Source organism: Astyanax mexicanus, chromosome 15, assembly GCF_023375975.1.
Source record: "Astyanax mexicanus isolate ESR-SI-001 chromosome 15, AstMex3_surface, whole genome shotgun sequence".
NCBI lineage: Eukaryota > Metazoa > Chordata > Actinopteri > Characiformes > Acestrorhamphidae > Astyanax > Astyanax mexicanus.
In genome coordinates this window covers 41,134,432-41,149,977 of record NC_064422.1, presented here as the reverse complement: position 1 = coordinate 41,149,977, position 15,546 = coordinate 41,134,432, and the positions used below count along the sequence as shown (strand labels likewise).

The 15,546-nt window shown below is 42.1% G+C and overlaps 1 protein-coding gene across 4 annotated transcripts in view; it reads left to right on the top strand.

Moving 5' to 3' along the window:
• usp54b (ubiquitin specific peptidase 54b) overlaps nt 1–15,546 on the top strand; it is a 207,348-nt gene that overhangs the window by 131,088 nt on the left and 60,714 nt on the right. For all 4 annotated transcript variants that reach the window (XM_049464549.1, XM_049464548.1, XM_049464547.1 and 1 more), the window contains 2 exons: nt 7,103–7,216; nt 8,451–8,533. In XM_049464549.1, the coding sequence (XP_049320506.1) occupies nt 7,103–7,216; nt 8,451–8,533 (197 nt within the window). The remainder of the gene's footprint in view (nt 1–7,102; nt 7,217–8,450; nt 8,534–15,546) is intronic.

Here is a 15,546-nt window from a genome sequence, read left to right as displayed (position 1 = left end):
TGTCTGTAGTTTATAGACTAAAACAACAATGTTCATTTTACTCAAATATATATATCTATAAATAGCAAAATCAGAGAAATTGATTCAGAAACTGAAGTGTTTTTTTTTTCAGATGTATCTGTATGTTAAAGTTAGCCTATATATGGTCACTGTTATCACACAGACCTCAATCATATCAGATCTATAATTTTTTCCCCCCAATATCTGATCTAGCACTACTGCTATTGGCCTGATAGTGATACTGGATATTGGATTGGTGCCATCTCTGCATTTTTCCATTATTCTTTCATTATTTTCTCTCCTGCAGTTTCCTCTGTCCTTCATGTTTCCATTTCCTGTTCTTTCTTTAAACTCAGATGTGTATCTGTGTGTGCTGCTGCTATTTGTATATATATATATATATATATATATATATATATATATATATATATATATATATATATATATGTGTGTGTGTAGATATGCTGTGGTAATGTTAAGAGAGGTGGGTGATGGAGGTGGGCAGGTCTGAGATCAGGCTGGAGGTTGGAGGAAGTTAAGCTGCTGTAAGTGGTGTTTAACTCAGTCAGGGGTTTAGCAGGAAGTTCGCAGGTGAGGCCTTTTTATAGAAGCTGGAAATAATTAGGAACTTCAGTACTTTAACGAAACCTCTGCATTCCAAAACTAATATATATATATATATATTCCTGCTAACAGAGAACATTATAAGAACGTTTAGCAACGTTTTAAAAATGTTTAAATAATGTTCCAGGAATGTTGGAAACAAATGTGTAACATAATAAAAACATATATAAATAACATATAAATCATTTCTCTCATAACATTTCCCAACTACAGTACCAGTCGAAAGTTAGGACACACATTCTCATTCAAGGTTTTTTTTTGTAATTGTTTCCTACATTGTAAATGAATACTAAAATAATAAATACAAAATAAATAAATACAAAATACACCTCTGACACTGTTAATCAAGTAATATGAAAGGCTCACAAAAAGTCGTCTGGCGCTCACTATCATTCCCGTAATTCATGTCGCCTTGCCATGAGCACACTGGCCAGTTTGCTCAAAAGTTTGGACACAACAAATTTAGTGTTTAAAATGTTCTGCATTATAGATTAATACTAAACTCATCCAAACTATGAAGAAAAACATATGGAATTATATGCTAAACAAAATATGTCAAGATACTTCAAAGTAGCAAAGTAGCTTTCCACATCTTGGCATAGTCACCTTGAATTCAGGCTTTCAGTTAACAGCTGTGCTGAACTCATCAAGAGTTAATTACTTGAATTTCTTGCGTCTAAATGTGTTCGAGAGTGAATACAGTGAGAGTGTGTAAACAGTGAATAGCTCTATTTGAGTAATGTTCTAGTCCATATTATGAAAAGCAGGAATTACTCAACTAAGTAAAGAAAAAATGACTTCAAGAATTGAAGTTTAGTCAATCTGAACAAAAAAAAGAAAGTATCTTCAAGTGCAGTCGCAAAGACCATCAAAAACATATGATGATGAAACTGGCACTCATCAGGACCACCACTGGAAAGGAAACCAAGAGTTACTCTTCGCTGACTTAGAGTAGTGTCTTTATTGTTGCAAACCTGGACCTGGATATTTGTATAGTATTTATGTACAGTAAATCATATTACTTCACTTTTAGAAAATAATACACAGTATGAAGGTGTCCTCTTGTGTTCAGATTTTTTCTTTTTATTTTTTATTTTCACTTTTTCGTCTGTGTGTCTGTGGAAATGTATTTAAAAATGGTAGGAAAATCTTGTTTAAAGGTCTCATTCTATCATTTTTAAATTAATTTTAAAATGTTTAGTTGTGGCCTCTAGTATGAATGAATTCCATGTCAGCTGTTTTTTTGTGAAAAAAAAAATGTGTTCAGGTGTTTCTGTTTAGTCCTGCTTTAGATCACTGAATTAAAGGTCTCTGAAGAAAGACAGAATTTCGGTTCTTGCTCATGAATATTCATATATGCAAATATATATCGCCTCTGATTGGCTACCAGCACTGCAGCAGAGAACGCCTACCTTCCTTTCCCCCTTAATTGAGCTTAAAAACTGGACAAGGATGTTTTCAGAGATACAGCCATAGTTATTAAGATACAGCACTGAGTGCTAGATAAAGTTAACCCTTAAACTTGTCGAGTTTTGTTGAGTTGAGCTGTCTTGTCAAACTGTGCTTCCCTAGTGTACATTTAAGGTCTCAGTAAAACGCAGAATCAACCGGAGATCCGGAGATTTAAACCTACAGTTACTTACACAAGATAGCTAACGCTAACTAGCTCTGTAAACAGAGCTGTAAACAGAGTAAATCGAGCTGTTAGATCCACCTTAGCTATAGCTCCTAATGCTGTAGCGCTGCTTGTGGGCGGTCTTGAGCCGAGGTGGGTGAGGGCATGAACTCACTGGTTGAAGATAATACCCTAACCTAACGTCTCTCTGATCAACTCGTATTTCTGAGGATTTTATTTGCTAACTACTGCAGACAGTGGAGGTTGAGGAACAGTTTCATATGCAGAATGCATATACAACTCAGAGAGACCTATAGTATTTCACAAAGAACAAGAAAAAATTAAGTTCAAGTTTTTTAAGTTCAAGGAGACCTTTAAAAAAAAGAAAAGAAAACGTGAATACATGTTGACGTAGCCTCATGATGATTCTGTATCTTTCAGCTTGTCCAAGAATGCACGTGTAAAGCATGTCCTTTAGTTGTTAGATGTGTTTTTTTTGCTGAACACTGGAAGAATGCAAGGTGTCCCTGTACTTTAGACAGGTTGTGTGCAAAGATAAGTGACATGTTCCTGACTGGGGTTAAATCACTCCGTGGGCTGTAGTCTATATCTGAATTGATCAGTCCTGATGGTTTTATCAGGCGGTGCGTTAAAAGTGCTTCGTTAGCAGGCTGTGCTCTAATCCACAAAACCTGATTATTCACCTGTTCTTGATTAAGGCACATGGATTCAGTTTATCTAACATTTATGGCCTTAAAGGACACGCCGCTTAAACATCAATACAGATAATTGCTTTTAAGCAAATAAGCACTCGAGCGAATCATTCAGCGCCGAGCGGCTGAGCTGCCCGAACAAGATAGCTCGCGGAGAGGCGCTCCGATTGGCCGAGGCTTTACGAGCCATTTATATGCGGCGGTACTGTACGTCTCAGGACTTTTACTCTATAGAATTGAGGGAAGCTGCACTCGCTTTTCCCCGCAAGGTCACAAAAGACGACATCATCAAAGTGTAATTTAGTTCAATTAGCAGCTCTCCAGTCGCTGCGCAGCTCCAGCCCTTTCTGTTCCCGTATTTTTAGCCGAGGAGCCGCTGAATCGAGCCGCCGCTGTGAATTCCGTCTTTATCTGACTGCCTCGTTTGTGAGTCAGAGTCAGGCACGAGGCCAAGCACACGTCGTGCCCTCCCTGCACACGGTGGAGGCGTGAGGCTGCACATTAGAGGCGCGCTAACTCTTCATTTCCGCTCCTCTCCTCTTCTTCTTCTTCTTCTTCTTCTTCTTCTTCACACGCTCCACACATCTGCACGACTGCGGATGAGAGATCTCTATTATTGTGCAAGCAGGAAATGACACGCGCTTTAGGTGCCGATGCTGTGATTTTTCATACGCTGTCTGTGTGAGGCTGTGTAAAATTGTGTTAGACAGGATAGACTGTGTGAGACTATGTGAAGTGTGTGTGTGAAGGCAGGGTGGGCTGTGTAAGGCTGTGTGAGGTGTGTGTTAAGGTGGGTGGGCTGTGTGAGGCTGTGTAAGGTCGTGTTAGACAGGATAGACTGTGTGAGACTATGTGAAGTGTGTGTGTGAAGGCAGGGTGGGCTGTGTAAGGCTGTGTGAGGTGTATGAAGTGTGTGTGTGTGTGTGTGTGTGAAGGCAGGGTGGGCTGTGTAAGGCTGTGTAAGGTTGTGTTAGACAGGATAGACTGTGTAAGACTATGTGAAGTGTGTGTGTGAAGGCAGGGTGGGCTGTGTAAGGCTGTGCAAGGTGTATGAAGTGTGTGTGTGTGTGTGAAGGCAGGGTGGGCTGTGTGAGGCTGTGTGAGGTGTGTGTATAGGCAGGGTGGGAAATTTGAGACTGTGTGAGGCTGTGTGAAGTGTGTGTTAAGGTGGGTGGGCTGTGTGAGGCAGTGTAAGGCTGTGTGAGGCAGTGTAAGGCTGTGTGAGGCTGTGTAAGTCTGTGTGAGGTGTGTGTTAAGGTGGGTGGGCTGTGTGAGGCAGTGTAAGGCTGTGTGAGGCAGTGTAAGGCTGTGTGAGGCTGTGTAAATCTGTGTGAAGTGTGTGTTAAGGTGGGTGGGCTGTGTGAGGCTGTGTGAGGTGTGTGTATAGGCAGGGTGGGAAGTTTGAGATTGTGTAAAGCTGTGTGAAGTGTGTGGAGGCAGGGTGGGCTGTGTAAGGCTTTGTGAGGTGTGTTTTAAGGTGGGTGGCCTGTGTGAGGCTGTGTAAAGTGTGTGTAGAGGAATGGTGGGCTGTGTAAGGCTGTGTGAGGTGTGTGTTAGGGTGGGTGGGCTGTGTGAGGCTTTGTAAAGTGTGTGTAGAGGCTGTGTGAGGTGTGTGTAGAAGGATGGAATGTGTGAGGCTTTGTATGGCAGTGTAAAGCTGTGTGTGGTGGGTGTGGAGACAGGATGGGATGTGTGAGATCATGTGAGACTCTGTAAGACAGTGTGAGGCTGTGTGAGACTGTGTGAGGCTGTGTGAAGTGTGTGTAGAGGCAGGGTGGGACATGTAAGACTGTGAGGCTCTTTGAAGTGTGTGTGGAGACATGACAGGATGTGTGAGATCGTGTGAGACTGTGTAAGGCTGTGTAAGGTTGTGTGAGGTGTGCAGTGTGTGTAGAGGCAGGGTGGGATGTGTGAGGCTGTGTGAAGTCTGTGTGGAGGCAGGGTGGGATGTGTGAGGCTGTGTGAAGTGTGTGTGGAGACTGAACGGGATGTGTAAGGCAGTGTGAGGCTGTGTAAGTTGTGAGAAGCTGTGTAAAGGCAGTGTGAGGCTTTGTAAGGTTGTGTAAAGTGTGTGTGGAGACAGGACAAAATGTGTAAAGCAGTGAGAGGCTGTGTAAGGCAGTGTGAGGCTTTGTAAGGTTGTGTAAAGTGTGTGTGGAGACAGGACAAAATGTAAGGCAGTGAGAGGCTGTGTAAGGCAGTGAGAGGCTGTGTAAGGCAGTGAGAGGCTGTGTAAGGCATTAAGAGGATGTGTAAGGCAGTGAGAGGCTGTGTAAGGCAGCTAGAGGCTGTGTAAGGCAGTGAGAGGCTGTGCAAAGCAGTGAAAGGCTGTGTAATTCAGTGAGAGGCTGTGTAAGGCAGTGAGAGGCTGTGTAAGTCAGTGAGGGGCTGTATAAGGCAGTGAGAGGCTGTGTAAGGCAGTGAGAGGCTGTGTAAGGCAGCTAGAGGTGGTGTAAGGCAGTGAGAGGCTGTGTAAGTCAGTGAGAGGCTGTGTAGGGCATTAAGAGGCTATGTAAGGCAGTGAGAGGCTGTGTAATGCAGTGAGCGGCTGTGTAAGGCAGTGAGAGGCTGTGTAAGGCAGTGAGAGGCTGTGTAAGGCAGCGAGAGGCTGTGTAAGGCAGTGAGAGGCTGTGTAAGGCAGCGAGAGGCTGTGTAAGGCAGCTAGAGGTGGTGTAAGGCAGCGAGAGGCTGTGTAAGGCAGCTAGAGGTGGTGTAAGGCAGTGAGAGGCTGTGTAAGGCAGTGAGAGGCTGTGTAAGGCAGCGAGAGGCTGTGTAAGGCAGCTAGAGGTGGTGTAAGGCAGTGAGAGGCTGTGTAAGTCAGTGAGAGGCTGTGTAGGGCATTAAGAGGCTATGTAAGGCAGTGAGCGGCTGTGTAAAGCAGTGAGAGGCTGTGTAAGGCAGTGAGAGGCTGTGTAAGGCAGTGAGAGGCTGTGTAAGGCAGCGAGAGACTGTGTAAGGCAGTGAGAGGCTGTGTAAGGTTGTGTGAGACTGTTTTAGCCTGTGTGAAAAGTGTAAAGGGGCAGGACTGGCTGTGTGAGGGCTGTTTCTTTCTTGCTTTTTTTTTCATCTCTCTCACTCTCTCTCTCTCTCTCTCTCTCTCTCTCTCTCTCTCTGAGCGAGTGTGTGTGTGTGTGTGTATTGGTGTGTGAGGGCCGGCGGGTGATCGATTGATTTTAAATTTGTTCAGCCAGAGAATCAAAACGACTCATGAAATATAGATGTTCTTTTCCCCTGATCAGATTAACCTGAAGTGAAGCGCTGACACTGAAAAATGAACCAACCAAACCCAAACTACTCGCTTAACACACACACACACACACCTATCACACACACACACACACACACCTATCACACACACACACACACACACACACATCTCTAACGCATCACACACACACACACAAACACACACATCTCTAACACATCACACACACACACACACAAACACACACATCTCTAACACATCACACACACACAAACACACACATCTCTAACGCATCACACACACACACACACACACATCTCTAACACATCACACACACATCTCTAACACATCACACACACACACACACACACACACATCTCTAACACATCACATCTCACACACACACACACACACACACACACACACACACACACACACACACATCTCTAACACATCACATCTCACACATACACATACACACTGACCAAGAGATCTCTAACACATCACACACACCTCTAACACATCTTACACACACACACACACACACACACACACACATACATCTCTAACACACACACACATACACATACACACTGACCAAGAGATCTCTAACACATCACACACACCTCTAACACATCTTACACACACACACACACACACACACACACATACATCTCTAACACACACACACATACACATACACACTGACCAAGAGATCTCTAACACATCACACACACACAAACACACACATCTCTAACACATCTTACACACACACACACACACACACACATACATCTCTAACACATCACACACACATAGACCCTCTCACACACACATACCCTCTCTATTACACACCCACACACCACACCCACACACACACACTCACACACGCACACACACACCCTCACTCAGAGAGTAATGCTTGTTGTGTGTTTTTCTCTGCAGGAGAATCTCCTGATGCGCATCCACTTCCACATCTCAGACGAGACTAAAGAGGACATCTGCACCGCCAAGCACTGCATCCCTCACCAGAAGTTCGCCATGACGCTGTTCGAGCAGGTCAGTACCGACCACAGGGAGCGCTCTCACTTATTATATATTCAACTTATGTTGCACATTTATTATTATGCAATAATAACAACGTTATTAAGCAATGCACTGGCGTGGTGGTGCACTGTTTTACTGTGCAGTGATGCCTACACAAATACACTATATTGTAATAAAATTTGATAATAAAAAAAACTAAATTAATAAAAAAAATAAAAAGGTAAAAATAAAACATCTCAGCTTAAATACACTGAAAACACAAGTTTCACAACTTTCTGCATTTGCTTTTTTTAAGTAAATTTAATTTCACATAAATGTAAGTAATGTCATCTCGTTTTTAAGACTTAAATGTTACATAGAGTAAATAAGTGAACTGAAATTCAGTCAATCCTTTCTTTTAGTAAACTTTACTTCATTTATTTTTACTGAATCAATCCTTTCTTTTAGTAAACTTAAATTTCTGCATACAATATTACTTACTTACAATTACTTGATTTATATAATTTTACTGAAATTTAAATATTTTTAGTTAAAACACACATTCAAATATTTACATTTGTTTTGTAAACAGACCAAGTCTCACTGTCTCAACACATGGATGGCATGTAATACATGTTTTAGTATACTAGTATAAATAATGTATTACATGCCATCCATGTGTTGAGACAGTGTAATATGTGTTTTAACTAAAATATTTAAATTTTAGGAATTATAATATATTATGTATCATAAATTACTTGAGTAATATTGTATAAATTATGTTATTGTAATTAGGTAATATTGTATTCAGAAATTAGGTAAAGTTTACTAAAAGAAAGGATTGATTCAGCAAAAATAAATTAGGTAAATTTATCTTATTTACTCTATGTAACAATTGAGTCTTAAAACCGAGTTGAAGTTACTTAAATTGATCTGAAATTAAATTTACTTTAAAAAAAGCAAATGCAGAAAGTTGCAAAACTTTTTTAAAGTAAATTTTACTCATCATTGTTTTCAGTGTAGCTACAGGTTGTCTGAAAGTGGTCAGAGACTAAAAGTTTAAAAAATGATTTAGTGACTCCAATGAGTTTTAGAGTTTTAGTGTTTCCTGTAGTGAATTCCAGCTCACTGGTTCTGCTCTGTAGCTAAAATCAGATTTTCCCAGTTAAGTTCCTAGAAACTCTAGGAACCTGACAGGTGATCCAATCAATATAATATAAAAACCTGCATCAAATCAAGTAACACTGATGTCTCTGCTGTTCTACAGTGTGTGTGCAACAGCTGTGGAGCAACATCAGACCCTCTCCCCTTCATTCAGATGGTGCACTACATCTCCACCACCTCTCTCTGGTAAGTGGAGCGCTGTGCTGTTAGCCCACACACACACACACACACACACACACATACTCATTCACAGCGGGCAGTTCCAGCAGGAGCCACACTTCACTGTTATTGGTTGAGTTTAGCGTGAGCAGCAGAGATGATTGGCTCTGTGAGTGTCGGGGATGACCCGTGTGATGCTGCACGCTCTGCAGGTGAAGTGTGCAGATGGAGGAAATGCCACATTACGTCGCTGTTCTCTCAGCGGAGGGGGGCTGGAGGTGGTGGTGAGATGGAGGAGATGGAGCGATGCTTGGTCAGATAGCTGGCGTGAGTCCAGAGCTGCAGCAGGGCTCTAAATTATACGCTATTAACCGCCATTGTTCATGTCAGAGCTCTGAGAGCCGTCCGGAAGAGAAATGTGAAGAAAGTCTTTGCTGAAAGGACTCACTTCTCTGTTTCTGCCTTCACTGTCCATATACAGGGGTTGGATAATAAAACTGAAACACCTGGTTTTAGAGCACAATAATTGATTGTGGTGACGGACAGTTCTGGTGGAAACAGGAGAGTTGCGGTGCACATTCTGCCGTGATTTGATCAGCCGTGGTTTTATGTTTTTTAGATACAATCCGGGTTAGCACCCGAACATCCCTTTCAGACAGCTTCCTCTTACAGCGTCCACAGTTAATCCTGTTGGATGTGGTTGGTCCTTCTTGGTGGTATGCTGACATTACCCTGGATACCGTGGCTCTTGATACATCACAAAGACTTGCTGCTCCAGCAAGACGTGCACCAACAATTTGTCTTCTTTGAAACTGAAGTTTTTTTTTACAGTTTACAGCTTTACAACCTTCTTGTTTATTTCTAATTTTCACCCATTTCCTCCCAATTTAGCTAGGTCAGTTGTCACAAGGAGGCTGAAGACTAGCACATGCTTCCTCCGACATGTAAAGTCAGACTCCGCCTCTTTTTAAACTGCTGCTGATGCAGCATTGCCGAGTAGCTCGGAGGAAAGCGCAGGGACTCGGTTCTGATACATCAGCTCACAGACTAGGACTGCACAATGTTGAAAAAAAATTGACAATGCAAATGTTCTTTTTTCAAAGATATATATCGCAATATTAAACATGCAGGGCCTATGACATCACCAGTCTCACGTCCAGACCGATTAAGCTGAGTCAGCACCAAGCTCTCAAAACCCGAGAAAAACAGCAAAACAACAGTAATTGGCCCTTTAATCAGGCATTTAAACGGCTTTTTAAAAGGTAAATAAGAGCGTTTGTTTTTCTGGGATTAAAAGTGTGAATTCAGCTGTAACTGGAAATATCTGCACTGCAAAACTGTGCTGGACTGAGGTGCACAGCTTTCAACCATGTGGATGGAGGCCATGCATGCGGTTACCTCGTGTTTACTCCTGCCTCTCGCACCCCCCCTCTTCCCCTAACGCTCCCCCTCCCCTCACGCTTCTCAGGCAGCAGCAGCCTGTCATTCACAGAAACACAGAGACAGCGCTGTGTATCTACTTCTTGTGTCGAGAATCAAAACATCGCAACATGATGTGTTTGATTTAATTGCCTGCGATGTGATCATTGCGCCATCTACCCTCTCAGAGAGAGCAAGGCCAAATGTGCTCTCTCTGGGCTCTGGCAGCTGATGGTAAGCTGCATGACCGGGATTTGAACCAGCGATCTCCTGATCATAGTGGCAGCACTCGGAGCCTTGATGCCTTTTTTAAAGATTGTCCAATAGTTTACCTCTCTTTTGAGCATTAGTGGACAGGGAGCTGAGAAACAGAAAGAGTGGACTTTTATGAGAACTGTGGAGTTTATAGCCCTTTATACAGAGTTTAAACAGAAGGGGAAACAAATCTAACTTGATTCATTTGTGTAAAGGTCAGTTTTTTGCATCCTAAAAAAAAATCACACTTGATATAAATACACCTTTACCACAGTCAGAACCAAACCGGAAATCCTGGACTAGCTTACACTACAGAAAAATAAGAACACAAACTGCGGTTGGGCACAATATTCCACCTCTCCTCTCTCTGGGTTAATGGCTGGCACTGAGCCGGCTCACACTCCCCCTCTATTTTACTCTCAGCCAAGCTTATCTCAGCCTGTAGCTCTGTGATGCTGACATCTGATGTTATGACATTAGCTGCGATCACCACGGCTCTGCTGAGGCAGGACATCCTTTGTTTTGTATGCAGCCCTCACACACACACACACACACACCGTAAATCTGCTGGCGAGAGCGTGCGGTTTGACTTAATCAGCTGCCGTTAAGGGACTCCGCTAAGAGCCTTCAGTGCAGGTGTTAAAATAAGCTGTTTTCATAGATCAGCTTTCTAGGAAATCAGTCTTATATCAGTATAAAAAATCATATCAGTGCTGATACATGATCTAAAACTTTAACTCTTAGATCCAGTACCAGGTCCCTCACTATTGATGATGGGGTTAGGGGGTCTCAGTCATGTGTAAAACTGCAGAGTGAGATACTGAAGGAGGCGGTGAAGAAGACATCTCATGTTTTGACCTGTATCTGTTCAGCAGTGAGATGGATTCAGCTCCGTCCTCCAGGCCTCCAGTCGATGTCTGCTGAGTTTTGAGTGTTAGTTATTTGTTAATTCACAAATATCCCAGCACTTTGGCCCAATCCCATTTCAGCGCTTGACTCTGTGAAGTGTTAGAGCTGCGTGGTCAGGCGCTGAGTGGTTCAGCGGTATAAAAAAGTGCTGCCACTATGAGAAATCTATGGGAAATTGCTGGTTCGAATCCTGGGCATGCATCTTGCCATCAGCTGCCAGAGCCCTGAGAGAGCACAATAGGTCTTGCTTTCTATCTTAGTGTGTAGATCAGGGGTGTCCAAACTTTTTTTGTTTGGGGCCAGAAGGAGAAATATATTTGAAGTCACGGGCCACACTCAATAATAATAAAACAAATTATGAAATATACAACTTTAAATAATACATTTTCTGTGCCACAACTGCGCACCCTCTCCACTTTTAGACTCTTTGGCCTGTTTTTCTGCGCTAGAACTGCGCATTCTCTCTGCTTTTAGACTCTTTGGCCTGTTTTTCTGCACTAGAACTGCGCACCCTCTCCGCTTTAAGACTCTTTGGCCCGCTTTTCTGCGCTAGAACTGCGCACTCTGTCCGCTTTTAGACTCTTCGGCCCGTTTTTCTGTGCTAGAAATGCACACTCTCTCCGCTTTTAGACTCTTTGGCCTGTTTTTCTGCGCTAGAACTGCGCACTCTCTCCACTTTTAGACTCTTTGGCCCGTTTTTCTGCGCTAGAACTGCGCACCCTCTCCGCTTTTAGACTCTTTGGCCCGTTTTTCTGCGCTAGAACTGCGCACTCTCTCCGCTTTTAGACTCTTTGGCCCGTTTTCTGCGCTAGAAACGCGCACCCTCTCCACTTTTAGACTCTTTGGCACGTTTTTCTGCACTAGAAGTATGCACCCTCTCTGCTTTAAGACTATTTGGCCCGCTTTTCTGCGCTAGAACTGCGAACTCTGTCCGCTTTTAGACTCTTTGGCCCATTTTTCTGTGCTAGAAATGTGCACTCTCTCCGCTTTAAGACTCTTTGGCCTGTTTTTCTGCACTAGAACTGCGAACTCTCTCTGCTTTAAGACTCTTTGGCCCGTTTTTCTGCGCTAGAACTGCGCACCCTCTCCGCTTTTAGACTCTTTGGCCCGTTTCTGACACCTAGCGTTCAAACTTTGAATCTCACGTTATAAAAAACTGCTTAACAGCGGGCCAACTTTCATTCTATTTCTAAAATACCTCGCGGGCCGCTCCAAAAAAGGAAACGGGTAGCAAATTCACGTGTATCAGAGGAGGCATGTTCTAGTCTTCACCCTGCTTGTGTTGCGGCTTCACTAGTGATGGGAGGGTATACAGTATACAGGTCCATTAGCAGCACAGATATTTCCAGTTACAGCTGAATTCACGCTTTTAATCCCAGAAAAACACCTGTCTTATTTTCTTATTTAAAAAGTCATTTAAATGCCTGATTAAATTGCTGATTACTGTTGTTTTGCTGTTTTCCTCGGGTTTTGAGTTGAGCTTGGCTCTGACTCAGCTCTTAATTGGTCCGGACGTGACACAGCACGTGGGTGGGGGCGGGGCTGATGACATCATGGGCCCTGCATTGTTTAATATTGCAATGAATATCGTCAGAAAAAAAAGAACATTTGCAATGTAACATTTTTTCAATATCCTGCAGCCCTAGTCAACAGCCTATTTTTATGCCTTGCACTCGCACCATTAAAATAGCGTGAGAGTTTAGGAATAAATCTGCACTGATGGGTGTGGTGGTCTGGAAGTGAGGTGTGTTCAGGTAAATTTCTGCAGTATTTTCATCTTGGCAGCAAGAAAATTCAGGTGCGCCACTGACTGATTAAAACCCTGACAACAGTCAACAGTCAGCCGTCCAATCCTTTCTTAGCCGTACATTTACAGCACATCTACATCAACAATAAACAGAATATAGAATAAAATATAATTGCTGTGCCTTTAAATGAGCTGCTGGTGTATCTTCACAGTGTGAACGAGCAGCTCAGTATCTGTCTCTGCTGAGACTGAGCACAAAAGCACCACACTGTTAAGATACAAATGTGCCAAAGTCAGAGCTCATCCGGCTCTTAAAGGGAATGACAATTGACACACTGATTGGTTTATTTTAAGTTACGCCCAAAATAAATTAATTTGTGCATTTTGAGCTGTGCTAGGTGTATCTTTTGCATTTGACCGTGTGCTATAGGTTGCTAAAATAAGGCCCAAAGTATGTAATATAGGTATGAGACTTTATAAGACTTGAGTAACAGTAATAAAGAGTATATAAGGAAAATAAGCACTTTGGCCATACAGAGTCAAGGGCATGTAGAGGAAATTGCAGTCTAAGCAAAAACCATAAAGTTTTTATAAATTGGAAATATATTCAATAACTAAACACTTAATACGATTTCATGCAGCATGTCCACCATGCAGGAGTGAAGGAACGGGCAGTTCTGCGTTTAGACTGATGGGACTGTTAGATCCTGATGGTCCACAGTGTGGGGAAGTGCTGAGTGAGGGAGGACAGGGTGTAGAACACAGTGAACAGGATTTGTCACCGTCTCTCGCTGAACCTAAATCAGCTCCAATTGCCTCCACACTTCACCCAGAGAAAGATACAAATTGCCACTTTTTCACCCTTAAATGTTTTCTGAGGACCAGAGCGGAGGAGCCGTTAAAGGAAATTACAATGCAGTCGAACGCGAAGCTGCATTTCCAGTCGCGTGATTCAAAAATAATTCCTGATTGCCCCTTTGTTTCACCCTGTGAATACCCATAATCCTCAGTTATGCGCTCTGAATTGTCCATTTTAGTATCTGGAATTACAGATAGGACTGGAACGCAGAGCTGACCTCAGATGATGCCACTCAGCATTAATGATACACAGCATTTTCTGTTAAAACGATGCTGAAATGAATCACATGCAGCCACTGAATATGGACTTTAATGTTCCGGGTCAATTCGACCTGTTTTAAAGTTTGAAGATCTTGGAAAAATAGATAAAAGTATTTTTTTTTCAGTATGAAACTTCTTCTGCTTGCCTTAACCCTTGTGTGGTGTTCGGGTCTGTGGGACCAGTTTTAATTTTTCATCAAATGATACAAAAAAAATATTTTTTCTAACTCAAACTCATTGGCATTGGCTCATTTTTTTGTGAAAAACTTATATCAAAACACATTTTCGATAAACACACACTGTACACCCCCCCCCCCCCCCCCACACACACACATTTATATTACATACAGTATGTTTGGCCAAGGGCTAATAAACATTGCTTCATTTGTAAATTTGAAACTAAACAAATTTTCTACTCATATCTTGAGTTTAATTCATTTTCTTTTACATTTTATTAAAAAACTAATAAAAAAAAGAGTAGCACTTTTTAAAAGAAATGTAACATGTAAAATGTAGCAATTTAGGTGAAGCAAGCATGTGTAAAGCATTTTAATGTAAAATTGCTTAATTTTGCTGAATTAAATACAAGTAACAAAGTAAACGAGTAACAAAAAATATGAACACCACACAAGGGTTAAATACTGTAATCAACCTATAATATGAAAACGGTTCATCTCACATATTTGCAACCACCCTCTGCAAAAACATAAAATAAAACAGAATTGCAATGTTATGTTTTAATGTTATGTAAAACTATTGTGTTTTATATGTTGTTTTTTTTAAGTAATAAAGTAGTGAAACATTAAAAAAGTTTGAACATGACTTTTTGAAAAGAAAAATTTGTGAATTATCCTAATTAAACCACTACCTATTAGTAGCACTACACTCACGCTTCTCAGGCAGCAGCAGCCTGTCACTCACACAGACACAGAGACAGCGCTGTGTATCTACTGCTTGTGTCAAGAATCAAAACACTAAAACATGATGTGTTTGGTTTAATTGCCTTATGTGACGTCACACGTCCTATCTATCTATCTATCTATCTATCTATCTATCTATCTATCTATCTATCTATCTATCTATCTATCTATCTATCTATCTATCTATCTATCTATCTATCTATCTATCTAGAATTTTAATTGAACAGAAAGTCAGTATATTAGAGTTTTCTTCTCTGCTTTTCAGGGTTAATTGGCAATTCTCCTGTGAGCGAAATCACAATAGGTAATGTAGGACAGAGGCAGCGGGGTTTGACCTGTCTGAGTGATTGGAGCCAGCATGTATTTCTGTGTGTGTGTGTGTGTGTGTGTGTGCTCTCAGACGTTGTTGAGCCCTCGGGGGCCTGTCTCGGCACATTTCTCCCTCTCATCAGGACATGCTGACAGCCGGAGCAGTGCTGGAGATATGCTTGTGAAATGTAGAGATATGCTATCTGTGCAGAGCTTACAGAAACATTAGCCACTAAAACGCAGTGATTCCAGCGCCGGCCTGCAGGCTCCCGTCTCTCTGCAGGTACTGTGGAGATGGATTATAGATGAAGCACGGCCACATCGGCCTCTCCTGCCTCCCGGGGAACAGTAATCTGCTGAGA